The 24,249-nt window shown below is 44.9% G+C and overlaps 2 protein-coding genes across 8 annotated transcripts in view; one reads left to right on the top strand and one right to left on the bottom strand.

Annotated features, from left to right (window-relative positions):
* Positions 1-24,249, top strand: part of LOC135917182 (uncharacterized) — a 75,972-nt gene that overhangs the window by 42,810 nt on the left and 8,913 nt on the right. The window contains exon 2 of one of the 2 annotated variants that reach the window (XM_065450688.1): positions 17,582-17,694. In XM_065450688.1, coding sequence (XP_065306760.1) covers positions 17,582-17,694 — 113 coding nt within the window. Of the gene's footprint in view, positions 1-17,581; positions 18,141-24,249 lie in introns of those variants that run through there. The other variant, XM_065450687.1, reaches the window with a different exon arrangement.
* The window catches only part of HSPBAP1 (HSPB1 associated protein 1), a 41,681-nt gene continuing 33,463 nt past the window's right edge, over positions 16,032-24,249 (bottom strand). For all 6 annotated transcript variants that reach the window (XM_065450694.1, XM_065450693.1, XM_065450691.1 and 3 more), the window contains one exon: positions 16,032-16,364. In XM_065450694.1, coding sequence (XP_065306766.1) covers positions 16,056-16,364 — 309 coding nt within the window. In that variant the 3' untranslated portion in view covers positions 16,032-16,055. The remainder of the gene's footprint in view (positions 16,365-24,249) is intronic.

The raw sequence follows: 24,249 nt of genomic DNA on the forward strand, positions 1-24,249 counted from the left end.
TACCGACATATGCTGTCTAAAGCCGTACATAGTTTCCGGATAAAGGTTGCTGTTTTCTATGTACCTAGTGGGTCTCATCTGTATAACCTTTTCAAAAAGCTTACCCAGACATGAGGTAAGGGATATGGGTCGGAGGTTTTTATGTCCCTCGGTTTCCCTGGTGTCGGTATTAGAATTATCTCTGCATGCTTCCATGCCTGTGGGATTTGACCTCCTTCCGTCCATACATGTTTGTTAAAAAGATCTGTTAGCCCTGTTAAAGCATTGAGGCTAAGATTGCGAATCGTGGCGTTTGTTATTTTGTCCGGTCCTGGCGCCGTATTTTTCTTGAAAGTTTGCGCTGCCGCGGAAACCTCTGCCACCGATATAGAGGCATCTAGCTCCTCATTGTTCCCTCCTAAATATGTGCGGGTATCATGGTTTTGCGTGGAATTTGCTCCTATATACGTGTCTTGTAGTGTGTCTAGGAGATGGGTGTCAGCGTCTCGAAATTCGCATTCAAGTAATCGCAGATCTCGGTTCGTCGCTGTTTTTGTACTTGCAGGATCTATCATGCTTCTCAATATGGCCCATGCATTTTTTGTGTGTAAGGTTCCTTGTAAAGATTCAAAGAATTGGTGCCAAATATTGTTTTCTAGTGTTTGTGCATAAGCATTAGCCTCCTGTGTTAGTTTAGCTATACGTATTTTGAGCTTTCTATTTAATCTTTGTCTTTTCCATCGTCTCGTCAGGCTTCTGCGTGCTTCCCATAAATGTATGAGGCGGCTGTCTACCGCTGTTATATCCGATGTTGTAGCAATCTCCCTCGTTGCTCTTTCGTGTGTTTCGCGTATTTGCTCCACCCAGGTTTCAATACCTTCTGTGAAAATGAGCTGCACTTGTTTATCTCGATATACAATCCAGTCTGTAATGCAAGCCCTCCCTAGGGAGCCACGGATTTTGGGGGAATTGATACCTATCGAGACAATGTTATGGTCACTGCCCAAATTTTCCTCCAAATTTATCCACCGCGTCTCCCCTGGATGGCTCAAGAAAGCTATAGATCTTGGGTTGTATCCGCCGCTACACTATTGCCTAAACGTGTGTAACACCCCGGTATTGTAATGAGTTCTAAACCGTATCAATCTGTCGTAGTGATTTTCCCTTCACTGAGTCTTTGTTGTAACTCCAGGCGGAGTGTGGTGCATTGAAGTCACCAACCACAAGCAGCTTGTCTTTTCGCTCCATGTCTGATATTGCATAAATTAGTAGGGTATCGAAGCATGGTGCTCGCTCTCGAGGAGGACTGTATATATTTACGATTACAGTCTTGGCTTTATTTCTTTTGCATGGCCACACCGTTAGTATTTGATGCTGTGTGTCGTGCTGTGGCATATACGTGACGCTGAGGGCCAGGTCTTTTCTCGCAAAGCTGGCGACCCTAGGATAATCAGGATTGGAATACGTCTCGTATCCTTTTAGTTTTTGTGTAATTTGCCCAATTTCTTGTAGGCATATAATGTCGGGTAGGACTGGCGCTGACTATATATATTGTGCAAGGGCAGTATGTTTGTTACGTAACGTACGGCAATTCCACTGCCATACCTCAAGGTTTTCAGTGTTTCTGTGTGTCGTGTCAGCCATGAATGGTACTATCGCTATCCGTCGTCTCTATCACATTAGGATGACGGGTAGGAGCTCCTGGGCTATCATCAATGCGTTTTCGTGTGGTTACTTTGATGCAGCTTAGGGAGTTGTCTACGTGTCTCTTAAGAGCACGCAATTCTGCGAACATTATCTGTACTTGAGGTGTGATTGTTTCCAGCTGCTTGCCTATGGGCTCTTCTGGTGTTGGTGTGGGTTTAGTAACATGTGTTGTAGACGCTTCTTTTGTTTTGTTTGCGAGGTCGTGTATGTTTGCTTAAGGGCAGCCATCTCTTTCTTCAATTCTGCCAGACTGGCTTTTAGTGATCTATTTTCTTCTATAAGTTTCTGATCTGCTACCGATTTGTGATTCGTATGATGTTGTGCAGTGGGAGCTGCAACTTGCGCCCAGCTTACCTTTGGTGCCGCCATTTGTGGTTGGCCAATGGTTTCCCTGGATTGAGGGTGTTGAGGTGTTGCGTTCTTCATCTTGGACTTCTCTGGTTCCCGCCCGGCTTCTTGACGTGGTACTTCCGGGAAATTTTCCTGGTCGAAGGGAATAGATCCTTCCGTGGTATATCCGTGCTCTTCTTCCTCCGACTCGAACCACCTTTGTTTACGCTTGAGGCTGCGTTCCTTTGATGGCTTCCGTTCTTGGCGTCCTGACGACGGTTCTGGTCGGCGAACCTGTTTTAGACGCTTTCTGCAGCTTCGGTCCCCCCGTTAGGTGCGCTTCACCGCACGAGGCACACTTCGGGTTACATTCGTGTCCGTCTGCAGGATCTTCCGTTCCACAAATCCTACACACACACAGTTCCGGTTGTGGGCACACATCAGTTCTGTGACCCACCCTTTGACATGTTTTGCAGACTTGCACTGTATTTCGATACGGATAGCAGGCCATTTCGCCTCCCTCGTAGTACACATATCTTGGTACTAGGCTTCCGAAGAATACAATGACGGTACTCTTAGTGTCCCCCAGCATTCGTGCGTGAGCGACTTCCACATCTAGTGTGCGCACTCTGATTTTTCGATTTAAGGACATCTGAGGGCGTATGTGGGGTGAGGCTGTGGATTACCCACCGAACTGCTCCGTCCCCCAGAGCTACATACGATTTCACCGCATGGGGTTTTCCATTTATCTTGAGTGATGTAATCTGGCGCAATGTGTTTGCGACTTCCTTTTCTGGGGTTGAAACAATTACAATGTTCGATCCAGGCTTAATACGTAGCAGAAACTGCTCACCTTGGATCTTTTCATTGCAAGCCTCTATAATAGCACGGGCCATCACGGGAGTTGTAATTGCTCGAAGCGGGAGTCCCTGATGCGGTCTCACAATGACCTTGAAATCGTCCTTTGGTAAGGGTGGTAGTTTCTTCCCGTTGCGTCTCGGGCGAAATCTTGGCTTGTCTGCGTTCTTCTTCATTTTCTTTGTGATTTGGGAGAGGGAAAATACGCTAAGTTCTGCAGCCCATATGGGAGCACGGTGCAGCGTAATGGGGATGGGGGCGGGGAAAGAAAGATGAGAGGATAGAGGAGGAAAGGGAGAGTAGGTTTCAGGCAGCAGACGTCAGCATCATCCAGGGGCGATGGCCGGCGCTCGAGGCAGAGGCCGTGCGAGGCCGAAGTCTATTGGCAATCTAGGAGCCCGTTTGAGTACACATATTCAAGCAGGCCAGTGCTGGGAGGTGGTAGCGGGCCGGGAAGAGCAGGTGTGTCTCTGAGGTAGCCGGGAGTCCATACAGTCGGTAGATGGCAGTGACTGGAGCGCGCTCCTGGGCAGGACAGGTGCAGAGTAGGTGCTCGAGGGCCTCGGCGTCGCCGCACCTTCTGCAGGCCGGCGAGGCGATGCGTCCCTTGGCATGGAGCCTAGCTGCCGTCCACACGGAGCCCGTGCGCAGACGAAGGAGTGTGGAAGGGCCCGTCGCGAGAGGCCGTTCTCAGGGAGGAGTTTTGGGGCGCGGTTGGTAGCTACCCTGCTATCCGCATGGCTGGATGTGAGCAGCTGTTTGAGTCTCTGCCTGGAGAAGTCCGATGCTGCGACTGCTCTGGCGAGTGGAACGGTCGGGTGGTGGGCGGCCTTAGCAAGGACATCCGCCTCCTCGTTTCCAGCGATCCCTACGTGGGAAGGCAGCCAGTGGAAGGAGCTGGCCACTGCAGAGAGGGCCGAGATTTTTGCTCTCAGGAGGTTCTCAGTGACTCCGTGTCGATGGTGATCGGAGAGTGCCTGGAGAGCCGGCCGCGAGTCACTTAGCACCGCCACTGGTTTTGTCGGGGGGTCCTCAGCCAGGAGGTCTGCAGCCAGGTGGAGTCCCGCCAGCTGAGCTGCTGTGGAGCTCGCGCGAAAAGGAAGTCGGCACTGCCTGCTCCTGCTCTCAGATGGGATGGTACATGCCGACGCTGCAGAGACATTGGAGAGCACGGAGCCATCCGTGTACACGAGCAGCCTGCCGTCCAGCTCTTCCAGGCAGTGGCTTAGCCAGAAATTTCGTTCGGGTGGGGGTGGGGGGGGGCTCACGGTCCGGCTCCGCCTCCTCCTCATAGAATTTGTCGAGGGATCAAATACATTTATAATAACTGCATTGCCATTGCGAAAGATGCGGCAAACGAATAGTTGAATACTACGCACTGTCCAGCTAGAGGAGTAAAATATGTATTTTTTCATATAGTAGTATACTCGTATGTCTCAAAAATTGTTCCCGAAATAGCTGATATCAATGCGTCCATGTTTTCTGTCTAGTTAATACCTAAAGAAAATATCACACGAACTTTAGGACTATATCAGTTTAAAACCAGCAAAGCAGTGCATGCCGCTGGTATGAAACATGTAAAGGCCATGAAATGAACAAGTTGAGGACGAATATTTTAATGAAACTTTGTTAACTTCCTTGCTTTTCTCTCATTTGCATCTCTTTACCTCTGTCGTTCAAGAACTTTGTTTACATTTTTGTACATATGCAAAGACAAGGAAGAAATCTCAATGACACTGTCCTTTGTTAGAATGCATTGCGCAGGAGCAGCTGTCATGGGGCGTGTATTGTGAGTAATTTCACCGAAATTATAGTCGCAACAGAGAGCATATTATATTCCGTTATATATTATATGGTTATATTCCGCACATTTTTCTACCACCTGATTGATAGTGTGAATATGGTCTATTGTTGAGTAGCCTTTACGGAATCCTGCCCGGTCTTTTGGTTGACGGAGGTCTAAGGTGTTCCTGATTCTATTTGCAATTACCTTAGTAAATACTTTGTAGGCAACGGACAGTAAGCTGATCGGTCTATAATTTTTCAAGTCTTTGGCGTCCCTTTTCTTATGGATTAGGATAATGTTCGCATTTTTCCAAGATTCCGATGCGCTCGAAGTCATGAGGCATTGCATATACAGGGTGGCCAGTTTCTCTAGAACAATCTGCCCACCATCCTTCAACAAATCTGCTGTTACCTGATCCTCCCCAGCTGCCTTCCCCCTTTGCATATAGCTTCCAAGGCTGTCTTTACTTCTTCCGGCGTTACCTGTGGGATATTGAATTCCTCTAGACTATTCTCCCTTCTATATCGTCGTGGGTGCCACTGGTACTGTACAAATCTCTATAGAACTCCTCAGCTACTTGAACTATCTCATCCATATTAGTAATGATATTGTCGGCTTTGTCTCTTAACGCATGCATCTGATGCTTGCCCATTCCTAGTCTCTTCTTCACTGCTTTTAGGCTTCCTCCGTTCCTGAGAGCATGTTCAATTCTGTCCATATTATACTTCCTTATGTCAGCTGTCTTATGCTTGTTGATTAACTTCGAAAGTTCTGCCAGTTCTATTCTAGCTGTAGGGTTAGAGGCTTTCATACATTGGCGTTTCTTGATCAGATCTTTCGTCTCCTGCGGTAGCTTACTGGTATCCTGTCAACGGAGTTACCACCGACTTCTATTGCACACTCCTAAATGATGGCCACGAGATTGTCGTTCATTGCTTCAACAATAAGGTCCTCTTCCTGAGTTCAAGCCGAATACCTGTTCTGTAGCTTGATCTGGAATTCCTCTATTTTCCCTCTTACCGCTAACTCATTGATCGGCTTCTTATGTACCAGTTTCTTCCGTTCCCTCCTCAGGTCTAGGCTAATTCGAGTTCTTACCATCCTATGGTCATTGCAGCGCACTTTGCCGAGCACGTCCACATCTTGTATGATGCCAGGGTTAGCGCAGAGTATGAAGTCTATTTCATTTCTAGTCTCACCGTTCGGGCTCCTCCACGTCCACTTTCGGCTATCCCGCTTGCGGAAGAAGGTATTCATTATCCGCATATTAGTAGTCAGGCTAGATGCATTCGCCACAGAAATAAAAAAAGATGTAGCGAAGGTTGATGCTTCAAGTACTGAAATCCACAATGAACTTGGTGGCATTCGTAGCTCCATTGGGTTTATGAATGATGGTTTTGAAGAATTTAAGAGGGATATTGAACGTTACAGGGAGGAACTTGCTGAAATGAAGGCTGAAGCTGCGGAATGCCGCGCGGCGACCGAAGAGCTGAGGGAGGAGCTTAAACAGGCAAGGAAGGAGATAATAGGGTTGAAACAATATAGTAGAAGCATGAACCTTGAAATTCAAGGACTTCCGGTTGCAGCTAATGAGGACCTAGGCAAGGCTGTTGCGGACATTGCAAAATGTCTGGGGACAAGTGTTACTGACGGTGACATTGATGTAGTTCATCGTGTGCGTTCGAAAGATAAGAAGAAACCTAATGTTGTGTTAAAGTTCGTCTCAAGAACTGCTCGTGAAAAGTTGCTGTCAGCTGCTCGGAAGAAAACTCTCAAAGCAGATAGACTGGGATTTGACACAAGTGACCTCGTGTACATAAATGAGCATTTGTGTGTCGAGAACAAGATGCTGCTGGGTAAAGCTCGAAAGCTCAAAAAGGAGAAAAATTGGAAATACGTGTGGGTATCGCAAGGAAAGATTTTAATGCGCAAAAGTGAGAATTCTTCAATCCTGCATGTTACCTGTGAGGATGACCTGGCGAAGGTCGCTTAAGCGTTTTTCTTATCAGCCCATGGACCACCAATATAGAATGTTACTTGACAAGTATAACAACTGGAAACATATGAATATAACTTCTCTTGTTTGCGTACTTCGGTATCAATACTTTGACACTTTGCAATTTAAAACAGCTATTTACTGCTTCGTCATCTTAACCATTGTTTCTGCCAGCGATGCTAGACTAACCAATAATGAGGTTTGTAAATACCTGTGTGATGACTGTACTAAAATAGTCTGTAGTGCCTTCTTCCTCGATGTAGATTTCAAATTTACTAACTCTTATGCCGTGCCCTGTAAAGTGTACAACTTGTGCACAGACGCGGTGAAAAAGATTGTCTCTGTTACATGCTATAAGTATGCCTATTGCAGTTTACATTGGCATTTCTTTTTTAAAGCTTCGTTCTTTAAACTCTTTTGGCTTCTTTGTGTGGCCATCGTTAATAGACTGCAACATACCGCTTCTCCGAGATCATGGCTTCAGTGAACGCTTCAAGTTATGATCTCTTGACACTTTACGAGTTGAGCACACGTTATCAGACAAAAAGCGGTACCATTTCGTTTCTGCATCTGAATGCTCGATCAGCGCGAAACAAAAGCGATGATATATGTGCCCTTCTTTCCAGCTTTAGCTTTACGTTTGACGTTGTCATGATCTCTGAGACATGGTACGAAAGCCACTCTGCTGTCCTTAATCTGCCTGAATACTCCAATTTTTCCTTAACCGGAGCTCTAAGAGAGGTGGGGGGGTTGCGATACTGTCGAAAAAGTTTTTAAAATGCGAATTACTTGACAATTTCTGTGTTGTAACCGACGACTACGAGGTACTTACCCTAAAATCTAATTCCTTGCTTTTTACTGTCACCTACCGCCCACCCAGGGGAAGCAGTAACACATTTCTTCATTTTTTGGACGAGTACTTCAGCTGGGTAAATGATAATAAATACACACTCATATTAGGTGGCCACTTGAACATAAACTTGCTTGAAAAGTCAACACTTCAACAAGAGTTCTATACTATACTAGAGACCAACGCATTTTTCAATATCATAAATCAACCAACACGCATTACGCCCGAAATATCAACGTTACTAGACACCTTCATTACTAATGCATGTGATGAATTGTCAATATCCGGTGCACTGGCAACTGATCTTAGTGATCACTTACCAATTTATTTAATTACAAATCACACAGTTCCCCCTAACAAACCTACAAGGTTTGCTATGCGTGTTCAAGACATAAACCAGACTACTTTACAAACGTTCTATGATAAACTGTCGCAAGTAAACTGGAGCAACGTCTATGAGGAAACCAATGTTGATGAAGCTTATGGTACTTTTATTTCCACCTACAAGCAGCTGTATTGTGAGACTTTTCCATACAAAACAAGAGTGCGAGCTTTGAAGGCGCGTAAGCCGTGGATAACCAAGGAATGCCTAAAGGCAGTACGAAATAAAAACATACTTTTTAAGCGCTTTCTAAAAACAAAAGATATTGACGATTTGAAGAAGTTTAAGGCTGCGATAAATAAAGCTAACAGTATTAATCGGCAAGCCAAAAGGAATTATATGAGTAACCAATTTAACGACGAAGTAATAAAGCACTCCGATATTGTTTGGGGGAGGCTCAATAATTTGCTCAACTTAAAAAAGAAGACTGTAGTAGATGAAATAGTCACACATGGCACTCACTTATCCGGCTCTCAACTAGCAGATGCTTTCAATGATTTCTTCGTGTCCATCGCAGACGGCACGCAGCCCAACCTAAGCAGCAACCTAAGCAGCATGAGTCAAAAGGTTAGCGAAACCGCGTTTTTAACCCCTGTTACAACTAACGAAGTTCTGTCGGTCCTACAATCGCTGAAAAACAGTAAAAGTAAAGATATTGACGACCTCCAAATATTGCCAGCGAAGTACACATCGCACATACTTGCACCGATATTAGAATACGTAATAAACTTGGCATTTTCCTCAGGAACATTCCCGAAAAAGCTTCAGGTAGCCAAGGTTACCATAATTTTTAAAGGAGGAGACGAAAATAATTTCTCCAACTACCGACCTATATCGATCTTACCAGTTTTTTCGAAATGTTTTGAAAAGCTTTTATTAGTGCGCATTACAAGCTTTATTAACAAGCACAAAGTCATATCAGCTTCCCAGTTTGGTTTTGTCGCAGGAAAATCAACAGAAACAGCATTATTAACCATGAAGGAAATTATATTAGAGTCATTTGAAAGAAAAGAACTAACTCTCGGGGTTTTCGTGGATTTTTCCAAAGCATTCGACTCCATAAATCACAACCTATTATTCCTTAAACTCGAACACTATGGATTTCGCGGCACATTCCTTCAGCTTTTAATAACATATTTAGAGCACCGCCAGCAACGGGTTGTAATTAACAATTCTTCATCGCACTTTAGATCCATTCATTCTGGGGTGCCGCAAGGCAGTATTCTCGGACCTACACTCTTTAACATCTATATCAACGACATTGTGAATATTGACAACAGCGCTAAATGTATAATGTATGCAGATGACGTCAGCATATTTTTTAGGGCTAAAACACTTAATAACTTGACATTAAACGCTAATGAAACTCTGCGCAAATTGGTCGAATGGAGTACTAAATCTTTATTGAAAATTAACGCTACCAAAACCAAAGCTGTACTTTTTAGACCTAAGAACAAACCACTAGAACACTTACCTACACTAACGCTTGGTTTTCAAAGCATTGAAATAGCGGAGTCAGTAAAGTGTCTGGGTGTGACACTGCAGTGCAATCTTTCATGGGACATACACATCGAAACAATGGTTAAAAAACTTGCAAAATGCACAGGCATGTTATACAGAGTCCGCTCTCTACTACCTCTGAGTGTTAGACTTTTAGTTTATAATGCACTATTTTTATCTAACCTTTCATATTGTCATCTGATGTGGGGTACAACAACATGGTCAAATACATATAGGTTACAGAAAATACAAAAAAAGGTCATTCGTATCATTGCGAATGCCCCGTTTACTGCTCACACTCAACCTCTTTTCGCATCATTAAAAGTAACACCAATTAATGACCTATATAATTTATTGCTAAGTAAACGATATGAAAGAAAACGGAAAAATCATGACACATTCTTTGATGACACAGCTAACTTACGGCCCAAAGCTAATTACTACACAACACGTAACAACGACGTCTGGCATGTGCCACCCTTTCGTACTAATTACGGTCGTCAAATGCTCCAACATATAATACCAACATTTCTTAATCGGCGCAATGAGCACTGAAAACCTTACGATACGGGTGTTTTTTACTACGCACCTCCTTCCTCTCTTTTTTCTTCTCTTATTGTTATTCTTCATTTTGCATTCTTAGTGTTCCTGAGCGTATCGTGTTAATTCTGCCGCCTTCATTTATTAATTTGTTATTTCAAGAAGATGTTCACTAATATTTATTGAATATGATGTTTACCTATGCACTTTAGTCTTTTTTTATTACTATTGTTCTGTCCATGTTCTGTTGCTGCCGGTTTTTATGTACGGGGGTGCGCCCCTCTGTCAAGCCAGTTATAGGCTTTTTGGGTGCACCCCTAACATCCCTGATGTTGAAATAAAGGTATTTGTATTGTATTTGTATTCTGTTCCGCAAACTCTACTAATAACTCTCCCCTGCTATTCCTAGTACCTATGCCATATTCCCCCACTGACTTGTCTCCAGCCTGCTTCTTGCCTACTTTGGCATTGAAGTCGCCCATTAGTATAGTGTGTTTTGTTTTGATTTTACCCATCTCCGATTCCACGTCTTCATAGAAGCTTTCGACTTCCTGGTCATCATGACTGGATGTAGGGTCGTAGACCTGTAAAACCTTCATTTTGTACCTCTTATTAAGTTTCACAACAAGACCTGCCACCCTCTCATTAATTCTATGGAATTCCTGTATGTTACCAGCTATGTTCTTATTAATCAGGAATCCGACTCCTAGTTCTCGTCTCTCCGCTAAGCCACGGTAGCACAGGACCTGCCCGCTTTTTAGCACTGTATATGCTTCTTTTGGCCTCCTAACTTCACTGAGCCCTATTATATCCCATTTACTGCCCTCTGATTCCTCCAATAGCACTGCTAGACTCGCCTCACTAGATAATGTTCTAGCGTTAAATGTTGCCAGGTTCATATTCCAATGGCGGCCTGTCTGGAACCAGGGATTCTTAGCAGCCTCTGCTGCGTCGCAGGTCTGACCGCTGCCGTGGTCAGTTGCTTCGCAGCTGCTGGGGACTGAGGGCCGGGGTTTGATTGTTGTGTTCATATAGGAGGTTGTGGCCAAGTACTGCACCAGGGTGACCAATCCTGCTCTGGTGAGGGAGTGCGTTACCGGTTCTGGTCACCGGGATCGGGCCACACTCCAGGCCTGTTTATGCCATTTTATCAACACGCGGATTTTTTTTTAATCCGGTGGAAAATTGCGCGTCATCGGGATTCGAACCACGGCATGTTGCACGCGAGGCGGGTGTTCTACCTTTACGCCACCGCTGCCCCCAGCCGGAACATGTCCAGTGGTAGCCGGAACATGTCTAGTGGCAAAAGAGCACGGTGATGGAACTGTAAATAACTATAGGCCGAATTCGGTATTCTTGGTGTTAATGAAAGTATTTGAGACCATTTTTGGACATTGTTTAACAATCTTTCTTGAGAAGCATAACATTTTGTCTGAACCGTAGTATGGGTTGAAGAAAAATCTGTCCACTGAGCAGGTACTGCTGAACATGAAGGAGCAAGAGATCATGACGTACCAGGCACGTACCATGGGGGTGGGGGGGGCCCGGGCCCTCCCCCGAAGTCAAGTGGCATACCCCCTCCCCACCCACGCCACCACTCCTCACACATTCCTAAAGCGCCGCCAGATCAATGTTGAGACTTGGCAGCTGTTCATCGATCAGCATTATGCTGCCTTTTTCTCTCCTTTTAGATGGCGGTGGTTATCGGCATCTCTTGTAATGTGAAGGACAGTTTTCTCATAGATTCCGCACCCGCGTGATTAACTCGAGATGCGTTCAGTTGTCACCATCTATTCAACCGTCACGCGCATAGCTATTGCTTTTGTTAGTTCAACCTTCTTTGTTTAGGCTGATCCTGGGACCAGGAGAGGGATGCGGCTGATACTCAGCTGGTCTGTACTCTCATGGAACGAGTTGCGGCCGGAGAAAACGCCAATTGCGTTTAACTTATCCCTTTGCTTCATTATTTCCTTGAGTTAGGGCTCGCCCCGATGCTGGCAGATGCCCGGAACCATATACAAGTGATATGGGTTAGATAAGGTGGGAAATAAAATAATGTGAAAGAGCGTCCATCATGGAATCCTGCAATAACCCTTAAACCCATAAGCAAGATGACTGTCGCCCGTTACCTCGTCTGCTTTTCCCTAATTGTATAGCACTTTTCGTGCAAAATTGGCTACTGGAAACAAAAATCGCAAGGAGTTGAGAAATTAAGCGATCTACTAAGGGAGAGAGCCAAGGCAACAACCAAACTGCAAGCAAAAGCGAATAATAAAAAAGGTAACCGTTGTTTATGAGAATATTTATTTATGAGAATATATTATGAGAATATTATGAGAACATCTTTTTATTTAAAAAGGAAGTAGAGAAAACGCCGCCGGAAGTGGAGAACAATTACTTGTTTTGAATGACACTTCTACAGTTATCGGTCGGACCGCCTCACGTAGCCACTTCTCTGCTATGCTTATGTGGGTGTTTTTCTAACCGTTCGCGGTGAGCGCAGTACGTCTAGAATCGCAGAGATATAGTCCGGCGTAACGCGCGCGGCGCGGTTAAGCGACGGCGGTGAAAAGCGCGCACTCTACAGTCCGGCGTCCCGGCGTAGCCGGCGTGCTTAGGCGCGCTTGGCGGGCACAACGCCGCCGGCGCGGACATAGAGCGTGTTCTATTTCACGCGGCTGCCGCTAGACCGGAATGCACTGCGCGCTGCAGCGGCAGCGAGCAGAAGGCAGAATGGCGGCCTGCGGTGCGCGTACTGACAGTGCGGCTGTGGTTTTTTGAACATCCGTGTGGGATGACAGCGCGAGTGAGGACGCCTGCTTGAAGCGATTTGCAACCTTCCATGTGTACACGATGTGAAACGCATGGACCACCGCGACACAGCGCAAGAACAACGCGTGGGAAGCTATACGAAGGCAGTGTGGTCTCGCCACAGGTAAGCTGCATTTCGCAGCTCTGTACTAGCTGGTGGTAGTCGCCGAGTTGAGGGCGCTTGTCGAATAGCTTTCGCATGTACATACATGGTCCCCTTCCGTTTTTGACGTAGCCGAAGTACTAGCAATATGAGTGCGATGTTCTGGCTGTCAGGCACGGCGGCCGCATTTCGATGGGGGCGAAATGCGAAAAACACCCGTGTGCTTAGATTTAGGTACACGTTAAAGAAGCCCAGGTCAGAAAGAAAGTGGTTTTCGCACGTAAAACCTTATGTTTTTTTTTCTGGCTGTCAGGACAAGTTAACGCCATCCCGCAAAAGTTTTCATTTTAGCGCACAAACAGCGCGCGGAACGAAAAGCGCGCGCGCTACCCGAACGACGCGCATGCGCCATGTATACAGCTGTTCGCCGCGGCGAAGTTGCGCTCCCGGACGCACAGATGGCGCCAGCCTCGAGCTGCGCGCGCACGCCGAACTCTAGAGGAAGCAAATTTCTTGCACCCCTGGCGTCGCTAGCGCAGCGTATCCGACTTCGCCTGCCGCGGCCTGGCGCGCCGAGAACGCCGGACTATATCTTGGCCTTATGGGACTGGCGGCCGCACAGCGTTACGCAATTCGCGGAACTGTCAAAACTGATCAACAAGGCGAAAATAACTGATATTTGAAACTATAACATGAGAAAGACTGAAGAAGCCGTAAGAAATGAACGCAGCCTGAAATCAGTAATAAAGAAACCTGGCATAGGACAAACTATGATGTATGCACTAAAAGATAAGAAGGATAATATCAGCAATCTCGAAGATATAGTAAAAGCAGCGGAAAAATTCTAAGCTAACCTGTATACAGTACCCAGAGGAGTCACGATACCTCACTTAGAAACAGTAGTGAACAGGATACAGAAACTCTCCTATAACTAGCGATGAGGTCAGAAGGGCCCTGCAAGACATGAAAGGATGAAGAGCGGGAGGAGAAGGTGGAATAACAGTTGATTTAATCAAAGATGGAGAAGACACAATGCTTGGAAAACTGGCGGATCTTTATACGAAGTGTCTATCGACTGCAAGGGTCCCAGAAAACTGGAAGAATGCAGACATTATACTAATCCACAAAAGAGGAGACGTTAAAGAATTGAAAAATTATGAGACCATTAGCTTGCTCCCAGTATTATATAAAATATTTACCAAAATAATCTCCAATAGAATAAGGGCAACGCTGAATTTCGTCAACCAAGGGAACAGGCTGGCTTCAGGAAGAGATACTTTACAATGGATCACATCCATGTCATCAATCAGGTTATCGCGAAATCTGCAGAGTACAATAAGCCTCTCTATGTGGCTTATATAGATTACGAAAAGGCATTTGATTCAGTAGAGATACGAGCAATCATAGAGGCACTACATAATCAAGGAGTACACAACGCTTACGTAAAAAGCTTGGAAAATATTGCTACATGCGTGTGGTATTTGTTTGCTTGAACGAGGCGCGTAGGCGCCATCACTCCAGAAAATAGGAGGAAGAACGAACTGGGCTCGCGCTGTGAATCTAACCGGTCAGCGCTGCAACAGTTGTAAATATATTCTGTAAATAGTTTCTCGTCTTACTGACTCATCCTTCGCGTAAGAATATCTACAGAGGTTCTACAGCTACCTTAATTCTACACAAGAAAAGCAGGGAGATACCTATAGAGAAAGGGGTCAGACAGGGAGACACAATTTCTCCAAAGCTATTCACTACGTGCTTAGAATTCAAGCTATTAAACTGGAAAGGCTTAGGAGTAAAGATCGACGGCAGATATCTCAGCAACCTTCGGTTTGCCGATGACATTGTTCTATTCAACAACAATGCAGACGAGTTACAACAAATGATTGGAGACCTTAACAGAGAGAGTGTAAGAGTGAGGTTGAATATTAATATGCAGAAGATGAAGATAATGATAAATAGCCGGGCAAAGGAACAAGAGATCAGGATCGCCAGTCGGCCACTGAAGACTGTGAAGGAGTACGTTTACCCAGGTCAATTAATCACAGGGAATCCTGATCATGAGAAGGAAATTCACAGAAGAATAAAAATAGGTTGGATCGCATACGGCAGACATTGCCAGCTCCTGACTGGAAGCTTACCATTATTATTGAAAAGTAAGGTGTGCAATCAGTGCATTTTGCCAGTGCTGACATATGGGGCAGAGAGTTGAGAGCAAGTTAAGGACCGCGCAAAGAGCAAGCAAACGAAGATTGCTAGGCATAACGTTAAGAGAGAGAAAGAGAGTGGTTTGGATCAGAGAGCGAACGGGTATAGACGATATTCTAATTGACATCAAGAGGAAAAAATGTAGCTGGGCAGGTCATGTGATGCGCTGGTTAGATAACCGTTGGACCATTAGGGTTACAGAATGGGTACCAAGAGAAGGGAAACGCAATCGAGGACGACAAAACACTAGGTGGAGTGATGAAATTAGGAAATTCGTGGGCGCTAGTTGGAATCGGTTGGCGCAGGACAGGGGTAATTGGAGATCGCAGGGAGAGGCCTTCGTACTGCAGTGGACATAAAACAGGCTGATGATGATGATGGAGGTGGTGGGCCTCCACCCCCTCAGCCCCCCCCCCCCCGGCCAAAAAAAGAAATCCTGGGTACGTGCCTGTGACGTACTAATATCTAAGCTTCACAATTACTGTGTATGAAGTATTGCACTAAACCTGGTGAGAAACCAGGTGTGTTTCCTTCAATAATAATGTGTCACACTGATTACAAATAATCACAGATGTACTCCAAGGGACAATATACATACATGGGCGCTGATATCTTGATGAACAATCCCGCGAGTATAATTTTACAGGAAAGACCTTAGACAATCAGCAACTTTAATTATGCAACGTAAATGTGGGATTTAAGCATGTCAATTATAATGTTATTGTTAACTAGCTGACTGATTATTGTAGTTTGTCATGCAAGTTATGTCCGCCTGTACCACTGTACAGGCTATTTCGCATAGTATCTGCTACAGATTTTCTTTCCTGTAACTGCAATAGCTGATAGAAATGTTAAAAACTATGTATCAACATTTGTAAACACTATTTGACACTGTGGAGCTGGCTGCCATATACAGGTTATCACTGCAATAAGGTTCATGTGTAACTCTAGCTTTATAGGCCATGCGGATAAGTAAATGCAGAGTTTCATTTATAGGGAGTGATAATTTTATTTAATAAGTTCTTTGAGTCTTTTTGAAATAACTTCTGCCACAGACGGATCGAGAAAACAGCTGATGATGCGTCTTGACGAAATTACATCTCTGCCAGCGCCAGCAGCTTGTCTTTTGTCCGAGTGGCACTTATGCAACAGTGTGGAGCCAGTTCTACTTGCGTAGTCTTCCCAGTTGAAATGCGAAACACATGTGAATGGAAGTTCTGTGACTGGTGATGCACAACCTGGTGTGATATCCTCCATACGATGAGGCTGCACAAGTCTCTGCAGGTAGGCCAAGTTTTGTTCAGGTGATGTTAGCTCCTGCAAAACAACGGTTTATGTGTATTGGAACCATCCCCTCTGAGGAGGCACAAGCATTGAATGATGGACGGATGGATGGATAGATCGAATTTTGTACCCTCACATGGACTATGAGTGATGCCATGGTAAAGGGCTAAGGAATAACTTTAAGATGACACCAAAGAAAAATATTAGGTTCAACTAGATTGATAAATTAGACTTCCATGGTAACAAATTCATCATAGCGAGAACAGAGCTTGAGAGCTTGTGTAAGCGAGAAAATGACGAAAATGTAATATCGGAGTAGCACCACCTATTGTTCTACCTCTCATGTGATGTCAGCACTCACTGATTCATAGAGGGTGCCATAGAGGGAAGTCACGTGGAGATTACATCAACTTGTCCATTTTAGTGTGGGGTGGCTCAAATTGAGGAGCAGCAGTGAGATCCTTGGTGGCCATTTTCTAAGCAACAAAGTGATAAATTGGCACACAGAAAACAATGATAGAGCTCTAGATGAATAATCTATTGATCTAGCTCGACATAATTTTTTCCTTTAGTGCTCCCTTTAAGACAAATATTTGTCTCAGGAGCTTCTATCTAAAGACGTTGGAACTAAGAAAACTGTTCTGCCTGGCGATCCCTCAGAACAAAGCATACTTCACTGGCAGACATTAAGGTGTCACGGGTGCTGATCACGCCTCATCGTTCTCTCAAGGCAACTCAATCAGCATCACTTGAGTCTTATGGACAAGCAGTCATGTTCCAGAATTTTGTATTTTCGAACGCCCAGAAATGACAGCTCACTTCAAGACAACAACGTCGTCCTCTCCTAACAGTAACAAAGAAGCCAGTAATTGATGACAGGGCCATTGTCAAGGGCTCGCAGGAAAAGAACAACAACAGCAGGTTCGCTGTTTGCCACATGGTTGCCTCGTATTGTGCAAAGTTGGAGACAAGTGGGGGTTCAGAAAAAAAAGTGGCAGTACTGCAAAAAGGTGGGACATTGGAAGAGGGATGTTGTGAATGGTTCAGCATTTGTCATTGGCCAGTGAATTCCCTCAATGGGGGAAAGAGATAAATAAATGGCATAAAAAGCAAATCTGCACCGCTGTGAGGGTAGGCTTGGACATGCAACTCTACGATGTTGTGTGCTCCGAGAGTTGGAGCCGATTTCGATGTTTTAATCATGTACTTTTGTTTATAAACCTTTTTCTGTTCTCTTGAACATTGCTCAGGACCTTCCTCCTGGCACCTGGCACACCACCATCCATGGAATCTCCACGGCCACATGGACCCCCGACTTTCACAACAGTGGCTGGCATCGGTTGGCATTGGCTACATCGGTGTGGTCAGTGCTAAGTATTTGCTTCTCTTTTTGCCAGACTCATTAGTGCTGGCAGTTGGTAATGGTGTTCTGTGTTAGTGATTTTGTCTCGTAGACCAAGAATATAGCGTCTAGTGGGCTAAGTTACCAGTAGGGAAGAAACACAGGGTGCACTGTATACGCATTGGATAAGTTAGAAATCCAAGAACTCCTCAAAAGTCGTGAGCAGATTGGTATTTCGGTTGGCCCTGCGAAAGGAAAAAGGTAACAATTAGAGCTTTTGCAGAATGAGGAGAGGAGCTGGGAGGACGCTGGTGAAGCCAGAAAAATTATTGCATTAGGAAAGGGTGCGAAGAATGAGAAATTCTGCAGTCTCATGATGCTAGCAATAAGAACAGGCGAGCTAGTGCCTGATGTTTGCTCCTCATTTTCCCAGAACTCTCTCTAGTACATGAAAGCAGATGCTGGGAGAGTATGTGTTTTCTGGTGGGCACTGTTTTAGAAATTCACCTTTTTGGAAATTCAAATTTCAGTTTTAAGGAAGCGTGAATTTTGAAGGCAAACAAATTCGCTATGGAGAAATTTGAAGTGCAGGACCTCCTTTTAATGTGCAAAAAGTTGGGCATTTCCGCCGGCTCCGCAAAAAATAAGCAGTTACTGACATCATGAACGCAGAAGATGTGATGGTCGAGGAATCTGACGAGGCTTGGGAAACCATTGTTGAAAGAAAGCAAGAGGCAGAGGAGTGTGAGAGGTGCGAGCCTGAAGCGGCAGAAAGACACAAGCGTGAAGCATAAATGCACGAGCAGGACACAGCGTAACGGCATGCTCTTACGATGGAAGAGCTTGAGCGGAAAAGCCAGATACTTAGATGGCAGACAGCGTGATGCCAGCTCCACACTTTCAGAGCAGACGAGGATATAGTTAATTTCCTCGCCGGTTTTGAATGAGTGTGTGATAAAGAGCATGTCAGCTGGGACTAGTGGACTGAGAGATTACCAGTGCTAATCTGGTTTAGTATTGCTAACTATTTCATCAACTGCTTGTCCTAGGAGAAAGTGCAAGGCTACGATAGGGCTAATAAGGCTTTGTTCAGACACTTCAGTCTAGGATTTCACGCCGACTTCGTAGACCAAAAAGAGAGAGCAGCAGAACTCGCCAAGGATTACTGCATGTGCCAAAGTTTCCGTACTATGCTGCGACAATCAGAGAGAAGCGACAAAGTGGTATTTGATACCAGGAAGCAAAAGGGTAACAAGCCTTTCCGCAGGAATCTTAAACCAGAGACTTCAATTTTCCCCAGCCCACACCAGGAGAAAGAGAGTGACATACATAAAGTAGCACAAGAAATGAAGGCGTCTGCTGATGGCGTATGCGCGTTGGAGGTGCAGGAGAGAGGTGTGTGCTACAACTGCGGAGAAAAAGGCCACATGGCTAGGAGCTGTGAGAGGTGGGTCCGCAATTCAGGTGATAACTACCTGCAGCTGTTGAAGCTGTATATGTGCCAACTTTCAGTGAATGGCCAGGTGTGTCCGGAGACAGAAGTTTTGGCTAGCCCACCAGAGCAAGTCCGCTATGGCTCTTCCATAGGCGCTGACTACGGGGGGGGGGGGGGGGGGGCTCCAGGGCCCGAGCCCCCTCAGGAGTTTTCCAGGGGGGGGGGGGGGGGGGGGGGACTGAGCCCTCACTGGGCGATGCAGAAGCCCCCTCCCTCCCCCAGACACACACACCTAAAGTGCCATTACCAGAGCTTTGTCACCCACATCATTTGCGGTTTCTATTGACTTTCCTTGGCCTTTTCACTTGAAATTTTACTGGGGCTCGTAAATCGCTTACTGCATCATTGTTGGTGCGAACGTGCATGACTTTTATTTCATACTTTCACTTTATTTCGGCAAATTACGACAATAAGAGCACACATGCATTAGAAGCACTAGCAGCGGCTGCCTCGTACGTATTTTGTCACTTCAACATTCTGTTTTAAATTTCTGTAAACACCATGCACATACACAATATATTTAAGGATACACACAGGACAAAGGCTATTATATTTTTGAAAGAGATGGAGGTAGCCAATGAAAATTATTTTTAAAAATATGGATAGCCTATGCGTAGAGAATGAATATGTTGCTGTATGTTCACCACACTTTAAATTGCTTTGCGTGCTTTTCTGACCACTAAAAAAAAAAAAAACCTATAGACTTTAGTGACCCCTTCGGCAGAGTCTTATCAATGGCGTGTGAAATGCACGTGAATGTTGTGTGTCTCAGTATCGCTTCTCTTTCCAGTAAGCAATGCTAGAGACTCACGAAAAATATAAAAAAGCATTTATAATAATTTACAACATTTATTAGGGATGGAAACATGGTCACTTGCATGCAAAGGTGATAAATATATACAGACTGTCCCACTATCGTGCACAAAGATAAAAAAAAAAAGAGCAATGCGTTACTCGAAGAAAACCTAGTGCATATTGTACAGTGGAGTAGCTGCCAGTAATGTTTTGTTAGAGATTTAATTAGCTAATTGTAATTCATTAACTAACTTGAGATATACTATCCTGATTATCAAAGTGTCAATGAGCTATCTGAAGGCACAGCCAAGGGACATCTAACTGCAGTATCTTTAGCGATGTACTAATCGCATGCAAATTTTTTTCCGACTGATAAATAAACCCCGCAAAACATGGAGATTATTATGTGACTGCGCTTCCTCCCGGATTATAAAGCAGCACCCTCGAACAGGCTCCTTCTGAGTTATCCAGAACGAAACAAAGGAAATAAAGAAAAACATCGTGATCAAGCTAGTGCCTTATCTGCCAAGCTAGTGCCTTATCTGCCACGCTCCAGCCGAAAAAAATGTAGCGTTTGGTGTTAGTTGGAAACAAGCTGTGATAGCTGTTGTCTTAGCATAGATAAAGTGCGCGGATGCTTTTTTTTTTTGCCACATAACCTATCACCACAAAAGAAAATTGACTACCTCAGTTCAAAGGTATAAAGGTGCGTTTTATTTTGTCCCAGTCACCATGCCTTTCTCTGATGAGCAGAATGTAAACATGATCCCTGTCTAGGGATCTGCAAATGGCAACATGAGGAAGGCCGCAAATATATATATATCAGTCATGGAAGTGTGGCGGCAGACTAAACGCATCGACTGTCATAAGAAATTATGAAAACCTGAGACAAACCGGCAGCTTCAAGAAACAGCTGCAGAGGACTCCATCTTTGAGTCCTAGCCTATGCACGCATGTTCTAACATATATGGCCTCATGCCAGCATGCGGAACATGGCGGCACAGGCACCGATTTCCAAGCCATCAGTTTGAAGGATTCTAAATGATGGCCTTTCACCCGTACCACGTTAACCAGCACCAATGCTTGGAAGATAGGGACCTGTAAAATCATCTAGATTTCTCGAATCGGGTCCTCACAAAAGCCGATGAGTCACCGGACTTCTTGAGCGACATTCTGTACACAGATGAAGCCAATTTTCCCAGAAATGTCTAGGTAAATTAAACATAATGCACACTATTGGAGTGACTCCAATCCACACTGGATATAGCAGACACGGCACCAGTACCAGTGGTTGTTCAATGTGGGGTGCAGAATTTATGCCGGTGCTACAATCGGTCCCATCTTCTTCAATCACATATTGACTGGATAGGGCTATGTAGATCAAATACTTGGTGGATGAGTTCCTCAGTGAAGTACCGCTGTCACATCTATGGTATCAGCAGGATGGGGCACCTGCACACAGCAGCAGCTGAGCGCGAAACTGGCTAGATGAGACTTTTCATGCACAATAGATTGGACGGGATGGGCCTGTAAATTGGCCGGCTAGGTTACCTGACCTCTATTTGAGGTTATGTGAAAGATCGTGCGTACACGATGAAGATGGACGTCAGATTAGTTCAAGGCAAGAATAACGGATGTCTGCCGTAGAATTCCGGCGTCGGTCATCGAGAAAGCCACTGAAGATGTGATAAAGCGGGCACAGTACTGCGTATCTGCAAAAAGAGACCTATTCGAACACTTTCTCTAGGCAGCAGCTGGTGTACAACGGAGATTACGAATTCAAAGATAATAGGGCTATGCTGAAATGTGATGTTATTTCTTGATTATTATTATTTTTTTGTGCAGACATTGTGATTGCCAATTCGGCTCATTTAAAAGTGGTATATTTACTTTCTTGAAGGCACCAGTTTTGCCTTTTCTCTGCACGCTGGTCACTTCCCAGTCTGTTTATTTCGGATTTATTTTTTGACGCAAACCTGTTTTTGCAGCACGTATACACTTTCATGAAAAATTAAACGGTCACATTATTTTGACTTTGGTCCGAAGCAAGTTTCTGGCGCAAAATGCAGCTTTGTGCTGACTCTTTCGATGCAGTGCGAGCAATGCCAGGATTTTGAAACATTTTGTGCCTGTTTCATTGCTTTTCGCATTTCGTGCATAGTCAGAGTGGCGCTTCGGCCTTGAGACGGCCTTGAGAGACGGATAGTAAGTGTAACGTAGAAATGAGAGGAAGGAACAGCTGCAAAGCTGCAAGACCTGCTGTTAGTTTCCTTCTCTACCATTATCAAGGTGATACACTACCTCTTCGGGTTTGTGACGGGCAGAGCAATTGCTTGCAAACAGCTTATTTGAGGGCGCTGCTTTAAGATGCAGGCAGGAGCACACTCACGTGGTATTTTTCATACTTCGTGAGATTTCTTTGCCATTCAGAAAAAAATTGTGCACAATTAGTACGTTGCTGAAAACACCGCAGTTTGATGTCATTTTGGGCACTACAAATGCCTCATGGGCACTTTGAAAATTAGGACAGTAGTTCTCGAGTTAGATCATTAATTGCAATTACCAAATTAAATCTCTAGGAAGGTGTGAGAATACAGCTATATTACGCACCGTTTTGTTAAATCCTTTTTCCACAATCTGTCACAGACGGGAATTTGTTACCGGAGGAATGTGTTTCAATACCTGATAATCACGATTTTTATCCCTGTCTGTGTTTGTGACAATGCATTACTGTGTTAATTTTGTTTTAATTTTCCATTGCGCTTGAAAATGTTCACTTATTGTGTGCTCCCACCTTGATGTTACCTTAATTTATACATCCTTTACTTATTTCTGTGAACGATTTAATACATCTTTTTCTGTCTCCACTGCGATAATACCTTTGAGGCGACGCAGGTATTTTCTAAATAAAACAAAAGAATTACTGGCGGCTACTCCACTGTAGCGGAAACAATATGCACTAGGTTTGCTTTGAGTAACCCAACTGCTCTTTTTTAAGTCTTGGTGTATGATAGTTGGGGAACACTGTATAATTCACTCAGTAACCGAAATGAGGCCAAGCTGGATTCACTCGAAATAACAACGAACAGCAGTCATGCGCATCAGCGCTTATACTCGGACTCACAGAAAAAAAACAAAAAAGGAAGAGAGGCTGCAGTTTCGCCGGAAAGGCGAAGCAGTATTAGTGATAGCCAAGTATGCGACAATTACACGAAGCAGGATTACACCACCGAGAGGACTCGGGCTGTGAAATTGAACTGTCTCCTACTGTGAGGTCTTGTATATACTGATATAACACTGTCACTTCAGTGCTGAATTCTTCGAGGTCACACGAATTTTCTTTAAGTGCAATACAAGAAATATATATATATCTAGTTACATGAAGGATGAGTCAGTAAGATGAGCAACTATTTTCAGCTTATATTTACAACAGTGGTTGCAGCGCTGACTGGTTAGATTCACAGGGCGAGCCCAGTTTGTTCTTCCTCCTCTTTTCTCGAGTGATGGCACCCACGCGCTTCGTTCAAACAAGCAAATACCACACGCGTGTAGTATAATCCCCCAGCAGCAGAAGCGGCGTCCAGGAGCGTCTAAATGTCATCACTGGGAGGGTGATACTGCTACAGTTGTGTAACGTGCACAGTATCACTGGACTGGGAGGCAGATGGGGCGTCAGGGGCGATCTCGTTGGTGACGGGAGTCCCGGCACGAAGCACTCGGTATGGGCCTGTGTAACAAGAAAGCAGTTTTTCTGACATGCCGACCTGACGCGACGGAGACCATAGAAGCACCACAGAACCAGGCGGGAAGTGCACGTCTCGGTGACACTGGTCGTACAAATGCCTTTGACTGTCTTGGGATTTCAGAAAGTGGTCATGGGCAACTTCCCTTGCGTGGGCACAGCGGGCGACGGCATCAAATGTATATTCACTGCTCGGTGCCACGTGAACAGGGAGGGTTGTGTCGAAGGGCAGCGCTGGTTCTCGGCCGAACAGAAGGAAAAATGGGGAAAAACCAGCTGTGTCGTGGCGCACGGAATTATAAGCAAATGTGACAAACGGTAGAATGAGGTCCCAGTCAGTGTGGTCTGAAGAGACATATTTCGCGAGCATGTCTGTGAGAGTACGATTGAGACGCTCTGTGAGGCCATTTGTTTGCGGATGATATTACGTGGTTAGCTTGTGCCTCATGGCACAGGACTGCAGAATGTCCGCGATAACTTTTGATAGGAATGCCTAGCCACAGCCTGTGAGAAGTTGTCGCGGAGCTCCACGTAATAAAATCGT

The sequence above is a fragment of the Dermacentor albipictus genome, chromosome 4 (genome assembly GCF_038994185.2).
Source record: "Dermacentor albipictus isolate Rhodes 1998 colony chromosome 4, USDA_Dalb.pri_finalv2, whole genome shotgun sequence".
In the NCBI taxonomy this organism is placed as follows: Eukaryota; Metazoa; Arthropoda; class Arachnida; order Ixodida; family Ixodidae; genus Dermacentor; species Dermacentor albipictus.